Source organism: Montipora capricornis, chromosome 14 (assembly GCF_036669925.1).
Source record: "Montipora capricornis isolate CH-2021 chromosome 14, ASM3666992v2, whole genome shotgun sequence".
Classification (NCBI taxonomy): domain Eukaryota; kingdom Metazoa; phylum Cnidaria; class Anthozoa; order Scleractinia; family Acroporidae; genus Montipora; species Montipora capricornis.
Genome location: NC_090896.1, coordinates 21,990,540 through 22,010,838, shown reverse-complemented (window position 1 = coordinate 22,010,838; position 20,299 = coordinate 21,990,540). Strand labels below are relative to the sequence as shown.

The window sequence follows — 20,299 nt, the reverse complement described above, 5'->3', positions numbered from 1 at the left end:
GGAGAATGCAGAGTCAACCAAGATGCGGGTAGTCTACGATGCCTCAGCCAAAGCCCATAGCTCCGCACCCTCACTAAATGACTGCTTGGAGCTTGGAGCGCCACTCCATCCTGTGGCTCTCACTGGTGATATCCGCAAAGCCTTTCTCCAAGTGACAATTCATGCACAAGACCGAGATGCTCTTCGGTTTCATTGGTTAGAAGCTAAAGATCCACAGCGAATTCTGACTTACAGATTCATTCTTGGCACTCTTTGGCTTGGGTCCCTCGCCTTTCTTGCTAGCAGGGGTGATCCAACAACATCTGAACACTTGCCGAAATGAACATCCTATTAAAGTGCATAGAGGAGATTGAGCGGGAGCTGTACGTGGATGACATACTATTTGGTGGACCTACTATCAAAGAAGTGAAACAGAAGAAAGCCACAACAACTGAGATATTCGCCCAAGCTACTTTCCATTTGCACAAGTGGCACTAAAACGTGAAAGAGCCGGAACTGGATGACGTACCCGAAGACAATGCGAAAGAACTAGAGCCAGTTGCAGTGACTGAGCACGAAGACGACTTAAGCTACGCAAAGCAACAGCTGGGCATCTAATCTAGACAGTGTGGACTCCTGGGATTGAAGAGGGACAAGTTATCTGACGAAATTGGACTTGTTAAAAGCATTGCGAGTGTGCGCATGGGTGACCAGGTTCCTTACTAATTCCAGAAACCCGAAGCCAAGGAGAGTGAAAGGACCACTGACCACCGATGAAATGAAGTACCAGGAAACTTGGTGGACCAGACAAGCTCAAGAGGAAGGCAGAAGTACGAAGAATTTCGAGGCAGACAAGTTACAGCTTAACTTGCAACCAAGCGACAACAGAATACTGGAGTGTAAAGGACAAATCATTGGTGCATACCCTATATACCTCCCTGATGGTAATGCATTCACACACAAGTTTGTTCAACGAGCGCATCTAGCGACCCTTCATGGGAGAGTTAGACTCACAATGACCAAAGTTCGGGAGACTCACTGGATCCCTTTGCCTGAGAAAACTTACCAAGAAGGTCATTAAAAGCTTTTGGGGTTGCAAAAGATTTCGAGCTCAAGCCTACCAGTCCCCACTGCCAGGCAATCTACCAACGACCAGAACCCAAGGGGTGACACCCTACGAAACCATCAGTGTTGACTTTGCTGGGCCCATAAAGTATCAAGCGACAAAGAAGATGGAAGGTAAAGCCTACCTAGCCTTGTACACTGAGGTACATCCCTCTTACCCGAGGGGTGTACCTCAATCTACTTCCGAGCTTAGAAACAAGCAAGTTCCTAGCAAGGCTGAAAGGGTTTATAGCCAGACGTGGACGCCCTTGCATAATTTACTCAGATAACGGAAGCATGTTTAAAGCAGCAGCGAATTGGCTGAGGAAAGCCATGAGAGATGAGAAGTTTCACACCTGCCTTTCAAAGCTGGACATGTTCTGGAGATTCAACCTATAGCCAAGCTCCCTGGTGGGGTGGCCAGTTTGAGAGGCTGATAGGCGTGTTCAAGTCTGGCTTCCAGAAAGCAGTGGGGAACGGAACCTTATCCTGGGGCGAATTATCAGACGTTGTGCTTGATGTTGAAACTGGACGTCCCCAGAGTTACAGTACTCACTCCAAGCTCAGTACTCAGTACTCAGTACTCAGTACTCAGTACTCACTCCAAGTTCCATGCTGCACCTTCGGCCAAGCCATCTCCCAGAGCCAAGTGCCCACCGCATCGAGGAACCAGATCTAAGGAAAAGAGCTAAGTATCTCTATCGGTGCAAAGAGGCAATGTGGTCCAGGTGGACAAGAGAATACGAGCGGCACAGCAGGAGCGGAGAGAAACAGACCTGCCACCTCTCAGTTGGGGAAGTAGTGATAATTCAGGACGAGTCTCGGAACCGTAACTCATGGAAGCTAGGGATCGTGGAGAGGCTGTTCGTGGGATGTGATGGAATCAGTCGTGGAGCTAAGTTACAAGCTGCTAAAGGAGTCTTGGAATGAGCGGTGCAGTCGCAGCTAGCCTCCGTGTTGCAGATGCTGCTCAGGAAGCAGAGACATGAGAACTAAGAAACTAGAACTCCCTCAGGACGAGCAATCCAAGGGAAAACACTCAAAACATTAAGGATGTGTCCATTATTAACCTTTTTTTGTGATCTCAAGTGATTAAGCTTAGTGACATTCAAAGAACGCTGAACTGTAATTCAACGTGAACACTGTGGGGAATGAAATCATTGAACTATGAGATTGTCCCTTAAGACGTTCCTTGGTTTCAAATTGTTTAGCGTACTTAGATTGAAACAGTTTCCTTTGTTTACATGTAATTCCTTGTCAAAAGCACATGGGGGAGTGTGTCGGAAACTCCACAATAGTATAGGGCTTTGATGTTTATTTTGTCACAAACTGTCAATCTTCAAAGGCGTTTATTTTTATCTGAATGGCAAAAATCACGTTACGCCACATGTGATTGTGAAACAGCGTACCTTTGTTACTTTTTTCTGTCAGCAATATCCTTTCAGCCAATCAGCTTATGTTTATTCAAGGTGTGTTATTGATTAAGGATCGCTCGATTGGTGTTAGTGAGCATAGGGTAATTTTGTGGGAAGGAAAAATAAAACTTTGATTAAAGAACCTGAAAAGTGAAATCTGTGGACGTTGTGGGCTTTCTTGACCTATTTCCCCACAGAACTGATTGTCTTGTCAATGGTTTTGGGGGGTTGATTTTAGATTAGTTTTGTACACCATGCATAACAAGCCGCAACTGAAGGGAAGTTCAAATATTTGAAAGGATGGTTGCTACGGGATGACATCATTATCCGGCTTGGTGTACATGTACATCATCACTTCGACACCTCTTTGACATCACTTTGTACAAACGTTTTGTATTGTGTGGTAGTGAAGCCTGGTTATTTTAATATAATGGACAGTATCGGCTTTGTCAGGTCTTTGATTTCATGTAATATTTCTGCGTAAGCAAAAGCAGGAAAATTTACTTTCCCTCAATCGAGTGCAGCGATGGACGCCTTCAAATTTCTCGAATGGCTAAATTGATGCACTCCTCTATAATTTATGTATAACTCATCGAAGGCAATGGTTTCTTCTGAACGGAAAGATTTGCGGGGCCCTTGGTTTTGGAAAACGTATGTAAAGGAGCCCTTTGGTAGCAAATTTTCCAATGGAATTTGCCTTGGTTCCTCTCGAGAACTTGAAAAATGGCAGGAGTTTCGACCGACCATCGATACTGCAAGACAATAGAGTGACCATCGCATCTTCGTTTGGAGTGATTTCTGCCATCCTCTGGCATAAATTTAAAGAGCGCGAAAAATTGGAAAGTATGCTTGGATTGTCAATGCCCTAAATTCACTTCAAATCGATGCAGAGCGTGATGAAATTTAAAGCGTGATCGACCCAGCAAGCTACTACCAACTACTTAAATCAAAGATGATCTTGATCGTGGGCAGGAGCGGTTGAAGAAATTCATAACATGAAATTTTTAACACTTTAACTCTGCATAGGGGACGACGAGGTCGCCGGATCGGATTAATGAGGTTACCTTTTGTGAGGAAATGGTTCAGGAATGTAATAACATGTTTTTTTTTTTTTTTTTTGTTTCACATTTATTGTTCTAGGCCAATTTGTCTATCCTTTCTGGTTCACACAGTCTGAAGTCATGGCATTCAGCTCTAGTTGAATTTCATGAGCTTATGTGGGATATATAACATGTTTACTTATTTTTCTTTGATATTCACTATGAATTGTGCCAAAATTATAGTGTATGTCCTTTCTGGTTCATCCAACCTGAAGTGGTATTCAGAGTAATATCTGAGTTCCACTGGGATATACACATATAACATGTTTAGTAATTCTTTGTTGACCTTTGCCGTTCATCAAGATCAATGTTGTATATCTTTTCTGGTTCACCCAAGCTGGAGTCCTGGCATTTGGTGTCATCCCTGTGCACATCTGAGATATATAACATGATTTGTTTCTTTAACATGCTATCCTTTCTGGTTCACCCAGGCTCAAGTCCTGGCATTGTGTGTGATGCCTGAGTGCTTCTGGGATATATAACAGGTTTTTGTTTCTTTTCTTTAAAAAATTCACTTTTAATTAGGCTATAATATTGTTATCTATCCTTTCTGGTTCACCCAGGCTGACGTCCTGGCATTCTGTGTGATGCCTGAGTGCTTCTTGGATATATAAAAGGTTTTGTTTCTTTTCTTTAAGAAAAATTCACTTTTAATTAGGCTATAATATTGTTATCTATCCTTTCTGGTTCACCCAGGCTGAAGTCCCGGGATTCTGTGTGATGCCTGAGTGCTTCTGGGATATATAACAGGTTTTGTTTCTTTTCTTTAAGAAAAATTCATTTTTAACTAGGCTATCATGTTATCTATCCTTTCTGGTTCACCCAGGCTGACGTCCTGGCATTCTGTGTGATGCCTGAGTGCTTGTGGGACATATAACATGTTTTGTTTCTTTTCTTTGAAAAATTCACTCTTAACTTAAGCTATAATGTTATCTATATTATTTTTTTGTTTCACTTAGGATGAAGTCCTGGCATTCTGTACAGTGCCAGGGCTCTTCTTGGATATATACTATGTTCCATAATGTGAACATACCTAGCCTTTTATAAATTTGTACACATTTGAGGAAATTTGTCAATTTATTCTATTCTAATATATTTTAAATTCAATAGGGTCCCCAATTAACTCTGTTTTCTATAGTTAATCCATGGACTTTTCATTGAAGTATATGCCAGTGTCAGTGACATTTGTACTGGCCCGGAAGTGTTGCACTTTGTTTTTGGCGACGATTGTTTTCAATTTCAGCGTCATTCATTTCCTTTATTACGTACAGTCCAGATCTTCTATAGCGGGCAGCTCTACTTACAAGCACCAAAAACAAAAACAAAACAGTTTAATTCAACTTCCATACAAGCTCCGTATTCACTCATTCCTGTACGCAGCCAGCTCAATTTACGATATATCTCCTTCCCGAGGGTTTCCAATCTCTTTGAACACTAAATTTGGAACATTTTTTGCCAAGGTTTGTGTCAAGTTACCAGAACAATAACTTAAATCAACTTTTGTGTAATAGTGTCCATTGCCAGTGTTGCAAACAACTCTATTTTGATTTGTTCAGTGTGGAACTATCTAACGTAGGGCCTGTTTGTAGTATCGGCGCTCGCCGAGATCTCGACCTGAGCCGGCAATCCTCTCTAAAAACATTTTCATGAACGTCCCATTTGCCGTCAGCCTGGCTGCTTGATCACAGTTTATTTTTTGATTTGTTAGTTCTAGACTCATCTCACGGAGCTTACATGGACCTTTATTTCGAATTTTAAAATACGTACATCTTTTATCATTAATTTTCTTAACTTTGAAGGAAATCTCAAGTTTTATAATTCATAATTGAACGTATTTCTCTTTATTTTAATCGAGAAAAATCCGTGGAAAGGACGCCTGAGGTTCTTTCTGACACTTAAAGAACATTCTGAATTCTCGGGAGACGGTGAAACCGCTGATGGTCTTGGATTTTCCCGACATATAAAAACTAGATGCTTCTGTGAAGCATACACTGGCTTGCCTGTGGTACGTGCTACAGAAAATCAGAAGGCACTGAATTGTGTGGTATTGAAATACAGCATTCCAGTCTCTGAAGAATAACAAATAAAAGAGAAGCGAGAAACATTGGCTTCTGGGCTGACATGTTGATAATTTTCAAGTTCCCTCACAACTTCTTTTCACCACAAGTGTGCCCTATGAGCATCCGAAAACTTTGTAATATTAGACTTCACTGAAGTCAAGCCCTGTTTCGCGGGGTTAGTGTTAGGATGGGAGACCAAAACAATAAACCCCTCATAAAAAACAGAAACATCTGACCGAAAATACTATTAACGCTAACAAATGCTGATGATGAAAAAGCAAATAAATATTGATACACAGTTTTCAGAAAGAGCAGAAGGAAGTTTCCCGGACGGTCGATCGAGAATAAAATATTTACGACATGAAAACAACATTAATTTTTAACCTTGAATATAGATCGTTTTCACTGTCACGCAATAAAAAAATAAATCAAAAACTATCCAGTGCAAAACGCTAAGAAATTGTTATCTTATAGAAGATAAAGAAATAAGACACTTGTCCAAGTTTTAGGCCTCTGCGTTTCCCCAAACTTCAGATATTCGTCGAAATGTTTCGCAGGCCGGAAAATAGTGTAAACATCTGGAACTGACTTTGGCTATCTAGGCGACTGATTATCACTACTAAAAAAACAAGCATTTACATAAGCACTTTTCCTAATGCTCTAACTTCTAAAAGGGCTCAAAATCATGAGATAAGTATATATTTTTCAACAAACTTGATCGTAGCTTTGTGTCACGCACCTACATAATCCGGAAATTCAAAATGCTCTGGTTTCCAAACGAAGCACGCTATTGAGCTGTGAAATTGTCAACAGATATAGATATGCCGCCTCCTATGCCTGATGAGGATAAAAACTTTGGTGGATCTTTAGTTTTAGATTTTGGAAGGTGATGACGTCACGTGAAAACGATCTATAGAATATAAAAAGTTACGATCAGCGACAAACATTTTGGGAGATTTTTGCTACGTTCAAGTAAATTGCAAAATCGAAAGTGACATGGCCGGAATTCAGCGGGCGCCGTGATTATGTTACCGCGGCATGTTTACTAGCCAAACAGTGAAGCATCTGTGTCAAATGATGGCAAGATACCGGGTTTTTGTAAGTTTCTTTTTCTGTCAAGTGTTATAAAGATCACAATCGCCCAACTCTTGTTTATGCAAAGTCAAAATTTACTCTCCAAGACGCGTACGACGTTATTTATCACCAGGTAATTCCATCATTTTGGAAATAGCAGCTACTTTATTATTCATCTGCGTCACAAGTTTTCACTGATTTTGGGCCTCATTTTGTTGAAACTCAAGCACGCTTCCAACAGGCCTGTGAACCCTTCCTGCTTACAGAGCAATACTAAAAAACCTCTCCCATATCACATTTGAACCTTAAGCTCGAAAATTCAATACACAACATGATATTATAATTCACAAAGGCAGAAAATACCACAGAATCCTTTTCCAGCGAAAATTTTATTGAAACAAACAACATATTTGCTCTTAGAGGCGAAAACCTCTTCCTATTTGATTGCGTGCGTGAAGACAAGAAACTCAATTGTGTCAAATTACCATGTACTTCAGGTAAATACTGCTCACTTTGATTTCGTCTCGACGGGCGATAGATTGTTCTCGAAGTCCAGTGCTCGTCGCTTTTGAGATTCCTGCCTATTTTATCCAACTGACTTTCTATTATTGAGCTCCATAAGGGTATATTTTGTTTAAGGATCTACTAAAACGCCATTCGCGTTAGATGACTTTCGACGCCATTGCAGGCTAAGTTAATGATTCTACTGTGTCCACCAGAGAAATCTACGCATTTCCACTACCCTCTCGATCCTAAGAAAATACTCGCAGAAGGCTCTATCCACAAAGACACCACTTACCAGGGGAGTGACAGGCAAGACTTTTACCGACACGGAAAAAAAAAAAAAAAAACTAAAAAAAAAAAAAAGAAAACAAACAAACTAAACGCAGACCTTGACTGGGTTTGCCCATAGGCAACCCAGTAAATATCGTCAGAATCCTTTGTAATCGTGTTACTGAAACACGGAAAGTGCTTTTTCGCATCGCTATTTTAAGGGCTGGTGTCAATGTACATCTTTTTATTTTATACCGTTCCTTTAATTAACTTAACGTCCTCAGATCATGACATGATTCCGTGAAAGTTGACGCCTCGAACGATTTGCGATGATAGATTAATGGAATACAATGGGAATGAAATGTTGCAAAGAACTGGGCATCCAGCTGAGATACAGGAGTTTTGCTCCCGTTTCTCAGCTGAATGCCCGCCGCCAGCCTTTTTTTGGTTGCTAAGAGCGTGCGGCTCATTATGGAAGTTACCCCCAGTGCATTGTTTGGTACTAAATGGTGCTTTGTTTTTTATTTAGTCACATTCTGTTTCCTTTAATTTAAGGCCACAAGTGCTTCAGTAATTCCAGTCGGAGATGACAAACGCATTGCTCAGTTAGAAGAAGAGAACAGACATCTTAAGAAAGGTTCATAATAATAATTTATTATAATTGTAACTTTCCAAAATGTGGTGAAGAGGTGCAGCTTAATACAGAATTAATTTGGCTTATAAATTAGCATGCATCAACAAGGCGCTTTCGTTATTAACTCTGTTTCCACCCTATACCCATTCAGCAACTGAGGCAATAATGTATACAGTATTACATGTAATTCTACTAAATTAAATCTAACAAAATATTCAAAGTTTTCCTACTGCAAATATCTGAATCTGGGTTTGGGTCAATCAATACGTGGAATTTGTTTCCAAGAAGATCATTAATATTTTTCTTTTTTTGAGGGACTGTTATAAAGATTGAAACATACTTTGAATGTTTAATGGTTCTTTTTATCTGTGTGTTATACTGTAGAGGTGAAGGCAAACATGTAACTGGGCAGTCAGTTTGACACCTCAAATGCCCAGGGACTCCCCCCATTTGACAAGTAAAATTGTCTGGCGTGAGACAGAGAAAAATCTCTTAAGTCTCATTCCCAGGAGTCAATTGGTTAATTTACTTTTAGGGTCAAGATCAGAAATTTTACATGGAAATAATTTTTATACTTTTACTTGAAATAATTATAACTGGGCTTCTGATAGGATGCGGAAAAAAACTAAAGATTATGTGGAAATTTTTGGCCATATTATGCGTAAACATGCGTTGATTATGCGGAAATTACATTGGATTATGTGGAAATTTAAGCAATTTATAAAACTAATAATTGGGCACATCCAATGTACTTACATGCTTATGGTAAATCAGGACTCGAAATTGCGACCAATACAGTCGCATTTGTGACTGAACGTTTTCCCTATGTGATTAAAATATACAGAGTAGTTTAGACTATAACTTGCACCTGAATTTTCTTTTATCTTGTCGCGAAATTGCGACCCAATTGTTTATAAAATTTCGACCCCAGGGCCCGGTTGTTCGATTTAGCCGATTAACTTAACCCAGGATTAGCATAAACTTTTGTTTCATGTTTTCAACTTTTTGGTGAACGTTTCTTTTGTGCATTCTTGTTTTTTAAAATTGCCTTCGTCTAATGTAAAGTTTTGCCGAATATCAGCGTTGAACAGCATTTGGGAATAGAGAAATAAGCTCCTTGGTTAATTTTTAATCTAGGATCAGTGTTAATCGGCTTTTTAACAACCGGGGCCAGGGTATTTGAAATTTATAACACAGGTTGTAGTGTTCAGGCTCGTTGCCGAAAAATGCGTGGAAACTGCTTACAACCTTTCATCTTGCGAAGGAAATGGCGTGTTTTCTTCAATCCATCTTCAATGTTCAGGAAAATAAGGGTTTCAAAACAGTTAATCTCTTTGCCTTTTATGTTTTTGAGGATGGTAAGCAGCTGCTTTATCACTTATGTCAGGCATTTCTTGTTAAATATGCGGAGGATGCAGATTTTAGGGAATTATGCGGATCCGCATCGCCACATCCTCTCAGATGCCATGTAATATAAATTAAATGTTACAATTGCATGTAATTATTATATTGTATTAAAAACTGAACTATGGATATCACATATCCAGCATTAATTTTTCATTGCCTTGCCAGACACAGGCTATCAGTTCATAATTTATAGTTAATACGTACTACATACCTAATATGGTCAAGGAAAGTGTCGACAATAAAGCCAGCTGAAAACATTTTTGCAACTTGGAGAATAATATGCAGACAAAGCTGTTTTGGACTGGAATTGACAGAGGCAGAAATTGATGCTTTAGCAGGCGACAATGCTACCCTCAGGAACGCCATGGACTTCTTAATACAACAATTATTGTACTCTGGCTTGCTGGATATAAAATGATTGTAACGCCTAAGCGCCTTGTTGGTTATCTATCACTTCACATCCAGCGCACCCTTGTAGAATAATTAACAATTATTATTCCATGAGCGCGCGTTGGATATGAGATGATAGATAGCTAACGAGGCGCGTAGCGCCGAGTTGGCTATAATCATCTCATATCCAACAAGTGCAAGTGGAATAATTGTTTTATTAAAAACGCCCCCAAAATATAGAAAACTAGACTAAAATAAAAATAAAAAGGCCCAAAAAATCACGCATAATGCTTGCCGTGTTTGTAGATCATGGTATAATGGCTCATAACCCATGATGGCTTAGCCAATCAAAACTCTCGAATTGCATTATCCAATGAACCAGTTTTTAATAATGATTGTTAAATAATTAAGTCTCGTGCACTCAGTGGTCAATGGGTTAACCCTGGTCTGTCAGTGTGGGACTTTTTTTAGTACACTTGCACTTGGTCCGGGGGCACAGGTCAGTGTACAATTATCACTGTGCTAAGTTCAATAAACAACACTAAAAGTGTTCCCTATCTCTTCATTCTGAAATATACATGTAGTTGCTTCAGGTCTAGGGATAAATCTTGCATGGCTTACTGTTGTTGAAATCATGAATGGAGCAGTGACTTTTAGCCTTAACCTGAGTGTGTTTTAGACCTACCTCATTTGATAACTGAACAAACGCCAAGAATGTGAAATACATGTACATTGGTTTCATCTACTGTATGAAATACACATACTCTGGATTGGTGGGGCTAATTTTAATATCTTCCTTGAAGGCAAAGATGATTAATGTAAATTAAGTGGCATAATATTATAATAATAATAATTACAATTTTTTTCTTGCAGTCACTGGGGAGTTAAGAAGTGATCTTGAAAAACTCACATTACGGGTTGAGCGACTTGAAAAAGGTGACTGGAATTTAATTATCAGGTTCTGAAATCAAAGTCAAGTCAAGTTTTAGGAAAGTTTCCGTTCAGGAACCAAACTGAGAAAAACTGTATTGTAATAATACCCTTTGCTAGGAAGATCCTATCTATAATAAGATAGTTGACATTTAAACTATCAAGAGTAGGTTTGTAAAGGAGAGAAAATTCCCAGGAAGACATTAATCCATTCACACCTCAAATACCCTAGGACACCCCCCTTCAACGAATAAAATCTATGAAGTCTCGCTCTCAGGGGTCAATGGGTTGACATAATTTATTGGAAGAAACAAGATCAAGTAAAAAAAAAATAAGTAACAGCAACTTGTAACAGATAATTTGATTATAATTTTACATTACTTTTTAATTGTCAGGTGGTACAGCACAACCTGTTTCCGAAAAATCAGCCGTGAGTTTTCCTTCTTCTTTTTTAGGATGATAAAAATAATTTATTATCATTTTTCCCTGTGTTAAAAGGAATTTTGTTTGTAGTACTACATATAAAATATCCAGAAGACTGAAATTAACATTCGAAATCCTCTTTGGAGTTTCCGAGATTTGAATGGAATCTTGAAGACTTTTCTGAAAGTTGCTACAAATAATGCACGATAAGTGAACAATAATTGATCGAATGCTTGAAATAGTTTTCACTTTTCAAACACTGTGTACTTAACAATAAAACAAAATTTCATGCCTAACTATTTTCAATAAATCAAGGAAGTTATCCCCGGTAATTCAGAATCTCAAGAGCAAAGTTCAAAACTGGCACACATTTGAATACTCCGTTCAAATTTCAAAACTATTGGTCACTTGTGACATTTATGTAGTACTACGTTTCCAGGATGTACATGTTTTTCTTGGGTAGCTTGACTGTAAGAACTACATTTCCAGGATGTATATGTTTTTCTTGCATTGCATAGTTCGTGTGGATTTTTAAAATCACAAATGTTAAGTTTAAGCCAAAACCAAGAATCTACCATATCACGTGAAGCTATGATCCTTGCAGTTATGAACATTTTGTTTACTCTACCATATCCTGGAAGATATGATCGTTGCTAAAAAACATAAGACAAGAGATGGTCTTGTTCTTTATGCTTTTATTGATGCCGGTGCACTTTGTATTCTTTTATTTTTTTATTCATGGTCTTTAACATTGCAGATGTTTCAGACAAATCAGGACCTGTTTGTTACATGTAGATATCTCGACAGGAGAACAAAAAACTAATGTTAATATTACGAATTGTTTATTCGGTAGAATATTCAAAAAAGGGTTGATAGTCCCTTTGTGGGTTCATGTTAACTACATGTGCGTCTGACTGTAAAGTAGGGCTTTGGATTTGATTTGTGTTGTTGCTCTACATAGCCTCCAAAGAAGGAAGTGAAAGAAGATGATGATGATGATGATGATGACTTGGATTTGTTTGGTTCTGATGAAGAAGAAGAAGATGAAGAGGTAAATAGGAATTATCATATAAATTCTGCCGTTGTTGTGGTAACCACGTTGAGTCCTCGCAGACCAAGAGTTTTTGTTTCCCCATTCCCCCAACCATACACCTTATTCCAAAATGGCCACTATTTTAGTAATAGTAATAATAATTATTATTATTATTATGGCAGTGTAGAATACATCGTTATGCCGATATCACTACGTTTAGTCGGGCAGTGTATACACTGTAACCGGCCAAACTGAAGCCTAAGCTAGATCTAAAAACGTAATATTACAAATATTAAACTAAATACTATTATAGTTATTTACATAATACTAAAATATATATATATTCAGTTAAGATTATTCGTAAGTAGTATAAATAATCCATTAAAATGAGTTCTTGTGAATAAAGTTCAACTAAGAAAATATTAACTATTTATATGTCTCTTCCTAAATAATATAAATATTATATTAATAAGAAACGATTTAGAAATACATGAAACAAGAAATATAAGTGAAAGAAACCGACGTTTCGGTGCATCTTGCGCCATTATCAAGGTTATAAAGATAAAATGCGGTTTGTAAAAAGGCTACGTTAAAACGAATTTGCATAAAAGAGTGCCAAGCTAATTACATGAATACTTTAGCACGAAGAGAATCCGACTGTACATTCAATGCTGGTTTAAGATATTGAATACACAGCATTTCATTAACAAGGCAGTCAAATTTGTTCGTGCATTTCTTGATTACATTGAAGCGTGCTAAGAAATTGTTCGGAACAGCAGTGTTATGATCTTTGCAATAATGCCTGTAAATAGATGACGCCTTTTGACGGTGTCCCTCAACGCGCGTGTGAAGGTGGCCCTTTGTGTACCCGACATAACCTGCATCGCACAGGTCATACTTGAATAAATAAACAACGCATTGCTGGGTTACGATGTTAGGCTTGGGCTCACGCAAGCTTAGATCTTGTTTAAGCTTGCGGCTAGTAAACACGGGTTGAATGGTCTTCTGCACCTTGCTACTAAGATCTCTAAGTTGTCGTTTGACAGACGCTGCAGCATCCTGATCTTTATAGGGGATAACTATCCGGATGGCGTCATCGGTATGCTGTTTAGGCAGCATTTTGCTGATCATCTGCATTTTTCAGAAGAGTGTGAACGTCTGAGAGAAGTTTTCCGTAAGCTGAGGTATCCGAATCACCTTATTGATTCCGTCATCAACAGGTTTATCACCTCGATAGTCGCAGTGGACCAACCTAAACAGCATACCTTTATCAGTAATTTAGTTGCCATAAATGTGCTTGTTGTGGTACAGTAGGCACGTAGATTCCCTCCAGATAAAACAGAAACCACAAAATAGACCAAAACTTGCCTTTTATACGTAGCGAAAATTTTTTACCTTTCCGTACAATGTGAATTTACACAGCAAAGCGACATCAAAATGGCTCACTCATCCGCTGAGAACGAGACACGCAACTTACCCTACCCTCGCTGTCGACGATTTCGGATATCGATCACAGGTTATGTTAAGGGGAGTACGTCAGCGACATTTCCCAGTTTGTTCTCAAAAGGCCAGCGGACTCCCCTACACCTAGATGAAATATTTGAAGATACTTACCCATCACTACGCGTGGTCTAACAAAGAATTCGAAGAATCTTCAACCTCTTGCGTCAAGTAAGGAATCATATTGTGTCCGACCTTTTGGAATATTGACATCTGACACCGGAATTCTATTCTCTTTCGCTTCGCTCAGCCGAATAGAAAACATTTCTATAATATGTATAGAAGATACAAGTAACAAACAAATAATGGAGGAAGTCGCCAGCAATGGTCGAGTTTACAAAAAACTGAGCCGGGGACACACTGGATACAGGTTACAAGCCAAGGAATATAACATAAATGTCATACGCTATTTAAAACGATAATACAAAATAGTAAGGAAAAATTTAAAACAGCCTCGAGTAAACTGGTCAAGGCGCGTTTACACTACAGAGGAAAAATGGCACGGGTCCGATAAAAGGAGGACGGTTCCATTCATTTTTGTAAAGAAACAGTGAACTTTTATCCGTTCCGCTACGGGACCATAGGCGCCTATGGTCCCGTAGCGGAACGGATAAAAGTTCATTGTTTCTTTACAAAAAGGAATGGACCCGTTCCACTTTTTATCGGACCCGTGCCATTTTTCCTTTGTCGTGTAAACGCGCCTTCAATGTCACACCACCTAATATTACAGGCCTCATTAAAACGCAAGAAGCCGGCGAAAGAAACAAGACAGAGACAGACGTCTCTGATATCGGGCAAACTATCATTGACTCCAGCAAACCTAAGAACAAGAGCATGTAATGTTAATGCATGCAAATGTGAATGCATGTAAATGGTCAGGGCAGATAGGGAGTCTCTTTTTAGATGAAACAAAACGAGATGCTTCCGTGAAGCATACACTGGGTTGCCTGTGGTATGTGCTACAGAAAATCAGAAGGCACTGAATTGTGGTATTGAAATACAGCATTCCAGTCTCTGAAGAATAACAAACAAAAGAGAAGCGAGAAACATTGGCTTCTGGGCTGACATGCTGATAATTTTCAAGTTTGTAATATTAAACTTCACTGAAGTCAAGCCCTGTTTCGCGGGGTTAGTGTTAGGATGGGAGACCAAAACAATAAACCCCTCAGAAAAAACAGAAGCATCTGACCGAAAATACTATTAACGCTAACAAATGCGAACTCAGCAAGGTAAAGATTTTGTTAGCTTGCTTTATGCAAAACAAATATTGATGAAAAAGCAAATAACTATTGATACACAGTTTTTAGAAAGAGCAGAAGGAAGTTTCCGGGACGGTCGATCGAGAATAAAATATTTACGACATGAAAACAACATTAATTTTGAACCGTGAATATCGAATATAAAAAGTTACGAGCAGCGACAAACATTTTGGGAGATTTTTGTTACGTTCAAGTAAATTGCAAAATCGAAAGTGACATGGCCGGAATTCAGCGGGCGCCGTGATTAAGTTACCGCGGCATGTTTACTCGCCAAACAGTGAAGCATCTGTGTCAAATGATGGCAAGATACCGGGTTTTTGTAAGTTTCTTTTTCTGTCAAGTGTTATAAAGTTTGACAATGAAATGAGCGAAGTCAAAACAAAGGTCACAATCGCCCAACTCTTGTTTATGCAAAGTTAAAATTTACTCTCCAAGACGCGTACAGCCACTTTATTATTCATCTGCGTCACAAGTTTTCACTGATTTTGGGGCTCATTTTGTTGAAACTCAAGCACGCTTCCAACAGGCCTGTGAACCCTTCCTGCTTACTGAGCAATACTAAAAAACTTCTCCCATATCACATTTCAACCTTATGCTCGAAAATTCAATACACAACATGATATTATAATTCACAAAGGCAGAAAATACCACAGAATCCTTTTCCAGCGAAAATGTTATTGAAACAAACAACATATTTGCTCTTAGAGGCGAAAACCTCATCCTATTTCATTGCGTGCGTGAAGACAAGAAACTCAATTGTGTCAAATTACCATGTACTTAGGTAAATACAGCTCACTTTGATTTCGTCTCGACGGGCGATAGATTGTTGTCGAAGTCCAGTACTCGTCGCTTTTGAGATTCATGCCTAGTTTATCCAACTGACTCTCCATTATTGAGCTCCATAAGGGTATATTTTGTTTAAGGATCCGCTAAAACGCCATTCGCGTTGCATGACTTTCGACGCCATTGCAGGCTAAGTTAATGATTCTACTGTGTCCACCAGAGAAATCTACGCAGTTCCACTACCCTCTCGATCCTAAGAAAATACACTCAGAAGGCTCTATACACAAAGACACCACTTACCAGGGGAGTGACAGGCAAGACTTTTACCGACACGGAAAAAAATAAATAAATAAAAAAATAAAACAAACAAACTAACCGCAGACCTCGACTGGGTTTGCCCATAGGCAACCCAGTAATCAGCAGAGACTCTCTTGTAGCCTTCCAAAATGGCTTTAACAAAACTACTGTTACATGGATTCGGGACATCACACGAATTATGGAAAAACTAACACTATAAAAGGCGAAATTAATGGTAGCAAAAGAACAACCTGATTGGACTAGACTAATAAGATAAAGTGAAAAATGAAGAGCAGAAGCAGGAAAACACGAGACTCCAGGGAAAGAGGCAGCCCATGACTTCCACTTTTGAAATTGTGAGCGATATCATTTTACAGTCGAAGAAGCTTTACTTGCAACCAGTACACTGGGGATAAGTTCTTCCAAAGGTCTGAAGGCGTCAATCCGCAGACCTACAGCAATTGAAGAACTTGTAAAAAGACAAAAAAGCAGCATAGTAGTAATACAAATAGTATAATAAAATGAGCCGATAACAAACAAAAGCAACAAAACATGGAAAACAGGTAAAATTGCCAAGGGAAACAAAAAGCTGCTGAGCAGTGAGAGACTGGACGGAGCTATGGAGCGCCGGTAAAAGCATGAAAGAAAAAATGTGCCAGCCTTACACCATAAAGGCTATGAAGCAGAACACAATGGATCTAGGTATGCAAAGAATAACATAAACCATGGAGAATATGTCAATAAAGATACACGAGAGAAACCCAATAAGCATGAAGTCATTAAATATTGAACAATAATATCAACAAACGCTGCTTACGACGATACAAAAGGCTATAAAGCGTGCAGCATCAATAAACGCTATAAAGCGTAGAACAATAACTAGCGCTACGAAGCGCGCAGCAATAACTAGCGCTATGAAGCGCATAACAACGACCAAATTCAAGCTTATTCAAGCTTATTTACTACAAGTTTATGAGAAGTATATTACAAATTGTGGAATATGAAACATATGATGTACCACTACTCGCAGTTAGACCAGCGCTATGAAGCGCAAAAGACTAACCGTCCAACAGTAAAACTAAAACCGCAGACTTGAATCTAAACGGACAAAATATTGTATTGTGACCATCCCGAGCAGATACAAAAACAAAAGAAGGGTCAGAAAATTCAACCACTTGACGAACGAAAGGCCTACGACCACCCATCGGAAACACGGTTGGCCAAAAAGCTGCTAAAAGCCACTTGGGGATAACGAGAACGCCCCGAGCGCCGCATAACTCTAAATGAAAAATTGTACAACTAATAAGATAAATAGGTGGCACCAACCAATTGTTCTCACACTCCAGTCATCAAAATCAATGACTCTACTCAACGAATCAGCATAATCATTGAGAAACCTGGGGACCCACTCTATTTCTATTGACACATTGTAAATGGTACAAAAGTGAAAGATCTCAAGAGCGTGGCGCTGGAACCTGAGGGATGTGCTGCCCTTACTGGCGATAACCGAAGCATTTTTGCTTTCTGTGTACAATTAGACCCCTCTGCCCTGGATAAGCGACTTAAGCGACTTCAGCGAGTAAAGGATAGCAAGCAATTCCCTACCATTGCTATCAAGAATAGATTCCATAGAGGAAAAAGCTTTGTAAAACAGTTCAAACTCCCCCATGTCAACAAAAAGGGCGCGTCCCCCACAAGCAAAGGCACTAGCGTCAGTGCAGCGGTACCTTGCTCATACTCATACAAGCTCTGTTTATAAAACGCTAGAGAAGAATTGTCAGTAAATTTATCTTCCATAAGTGTCATGAACTCCTGGGATACATCAGGTTGAGAGACGGTGGAAACAGACCCTTGGCCGGTGCACAATAAATCTGAAACGGTAGAAGACAGGTTGTCCAAGAACTGCGAGCGTGAATTAGCGTGTAGTGGACGTGCTGGGTCTTGCTCCGGCAGCGTGAACAGCATTTCCTGTGGTGAAGGTTTTGGCAAGCCTGACGGGACACTCTCTCCACCAATGTCCGGAGGAGCCACAGAACCGGCAAGCACCTCCTTCGAGGCGAACTGACTATGCTGGAAGTATCCTCGAAGGGTGTATGGTTGAGAAAACGGCGGATATCTTCCCTGCACGCGTTCAGCATTTTGGCGTTTGGCACGAGTGCGGGTCTTGACTCTCAGAGCTTCCCTTGCAGCAGCGCGGATCCTTTTATCGTCCTCCAAGTCAAGGGCAACAGCGTTACTCTCGTAATGTTTGACCTTGAGCAAATCTCCTTCGGAAGAATCAACAATTCGAATCTTTCTGTTGCGTTCCTTTATAAGTTAAATAGAATCGTTCAAAAGTAGAGACGCTTTTGCTGAATCTTGAACAAGAAGTGCCTTCGAAACGCTTTCCAGAAGATCCAAAACTTCAAGGTTGAACTTATTGTTCCTTTCGTTTCCAGGATAAGAAAACTTGAGCTCGCTTTTGACTTTGAGCTGTTTAGAGACAGATAAAGCACACTCGGCGTCGGTAGAAGCCTTCTCGAACTTTGAAGAGAGCTCAGAAGAGTGCGACTTGAGTTGCTCGAGTAGGAAGGTACGGAACTCGGTTAAATCCTGTTGAGTAACCGTTTCTTGTTCGTTGCCCGGCATTGAACGAAAAAACCGAAACCGAAATAAAACAGCAAAACAGCCTCGAGTAAACTGGTCGGCGTCAAGTGGTGTGACATTCACGAGGAGTGGTATATAAAGGCCTAATTATCCCATGGGAATTAAACCAAGCAACTTAATTAGACACCTAAAAGAAATACATTTCTCATCAGGAAATATTATGTTGCTTACGTGTCGTATCATGTCCCATTCTAAACCTAATAGCTCTCCGTCCTTCGGAATTCGCCTTGGTCATCTTCAACCTCCTTTAGATAACAATTCAGAAGACCTTGTAATTTTGATTTTAAAAATTTGATGATGTCACTGTGCAAACCATCTATTGTTTTCTTTCTTTCTTCTCTTGAGTGGGGTCCAGACGTAGGTCCAGTTTAGGGGTCCATTTTACTGTCCCTGCTCAAGACCTATTAAAATCTCCCTTAAATTCCACGCACAAACCGTCCTTAAATTACCGCAAGCATTACTGAACATCTCCCTTCCCCTAGGCAGCATTTCTACCATGTAGGTAAACTAGTAGTAATATGTCCCTCACACGAAGAATTATATGTAGTGTATGACCCCTTCTAGAATTAAAAGAGAAATGTTTAAGCATTTGTTGGCATAAAAATCAGTCGATCAAACCATTAATAAGTTAAACAAGTGAAATGAAATTTAACTATGTGTGCATTACATTGTACTAAAGTGGCCTCCATCTGCATGTAGCTACAATCCTAGATAAGAATCGTTGAGACTGTTCAAAGGCTCGTTCCTTTGGACAATAACACTAACAAAAGTTTAACAGTACCCTTCCCCCTTTCCCACCCTAAGCAATGTTGTTTATGAAGAAGCAGAAACGACTCTGCTATCCCTCAACATTGTTTGGGGGAGGAGAGGGGAATGTGCAACATGAAGATTTACTTCGTGGAAATATGATTTGTTTAGATATGGAGAAGGAAGGTAAAATTGTCTCAACAATTTGACCAGGATTGTAGACTGGTCTGAAAATTTGGTGTCCAGTTAATCAAGCTTTGGAAGATATGTATAATTGCAATCATTGTTTTTAAAAATTTGTTTGAGTGTATAGTCTTCGTGTTTGCAGGAGACAGCAGAGAGGAAAGCAAGACTTGCTGCTTACCACGAAAAGAAGAAAAAAAGTACTTATTGTGTTTGTTGTTCAGTTAATTTTCCATTGATCACCAAGGCCAAAACCACCTTGCCTTCAGAGGAGCAAGTAAAATCGTCATACAGAAAACGTCAACCAGTCATTCATATCATGGGAAATGAATTACTATTTATAAATGCAATTTATTTGTTAAAAAATGGGTGTGGTGTGTGTTTGTAGTAACTGTAGCTTTGTTGCTTGTGTTGTTATGGGTGGTTTATTTAATTGTTCATTGGATGCAAATTTGGATCTCTTATTCTGCAGAACCATCAGTAATAGCCAAGTCCAACATCATTCTGGATATAAAACCGGTAAGCAGTGGCTGCATAAACTGCCTCTTGCTACACCAAACT

The 20,299-nt window shown here is 39.4% G+C and overlaps 1 protein-coding gene across 2 annotated transcripts in view; it reads left to right on the top strand.

Annotated features, from left to right (window-relative positions):
- The window catches only part of LOC138033846 (elongation factor 1-delta-like), a 43,915-nt gene that overhangs the window by 18,447 nt on the left and 5,169 nt on the right, over nucleotides 1-20,299 (top strand). For both annotated transcript variants that reach the window (XM_068881706.1, XM_068881707.1), the window contains 6 exons: nucleotides 8,062-8,143; nucleotides 10,811-10,873; nucleotides 11,263-11,297; nucleotides 12,252-12,341; nucleotides 19,884-19,938; nucleotides 20,211-20,257. In XM_068881706.1, the coding sequence (XP_068737807.1) occupies nucleotides 8,062-8,143; nucleotides 10,811-10,873; nucleotides 11,263-11,297; nucleotides 12,252-12,341; nucleotides 19,884-19,938; nucleotides 20,211-20,257 (372 nt within the window). The remainder of the gene's footprint in view (nucleotides 1-8,061; nucleotides 8,144-10,810; nucleotides 10,874-11,262; nucleotides 11,298-12,251; nucleotides 12,342-19,883; nucleotides 19,939-20,210; nucleotides 20,258-20,299) is intronic.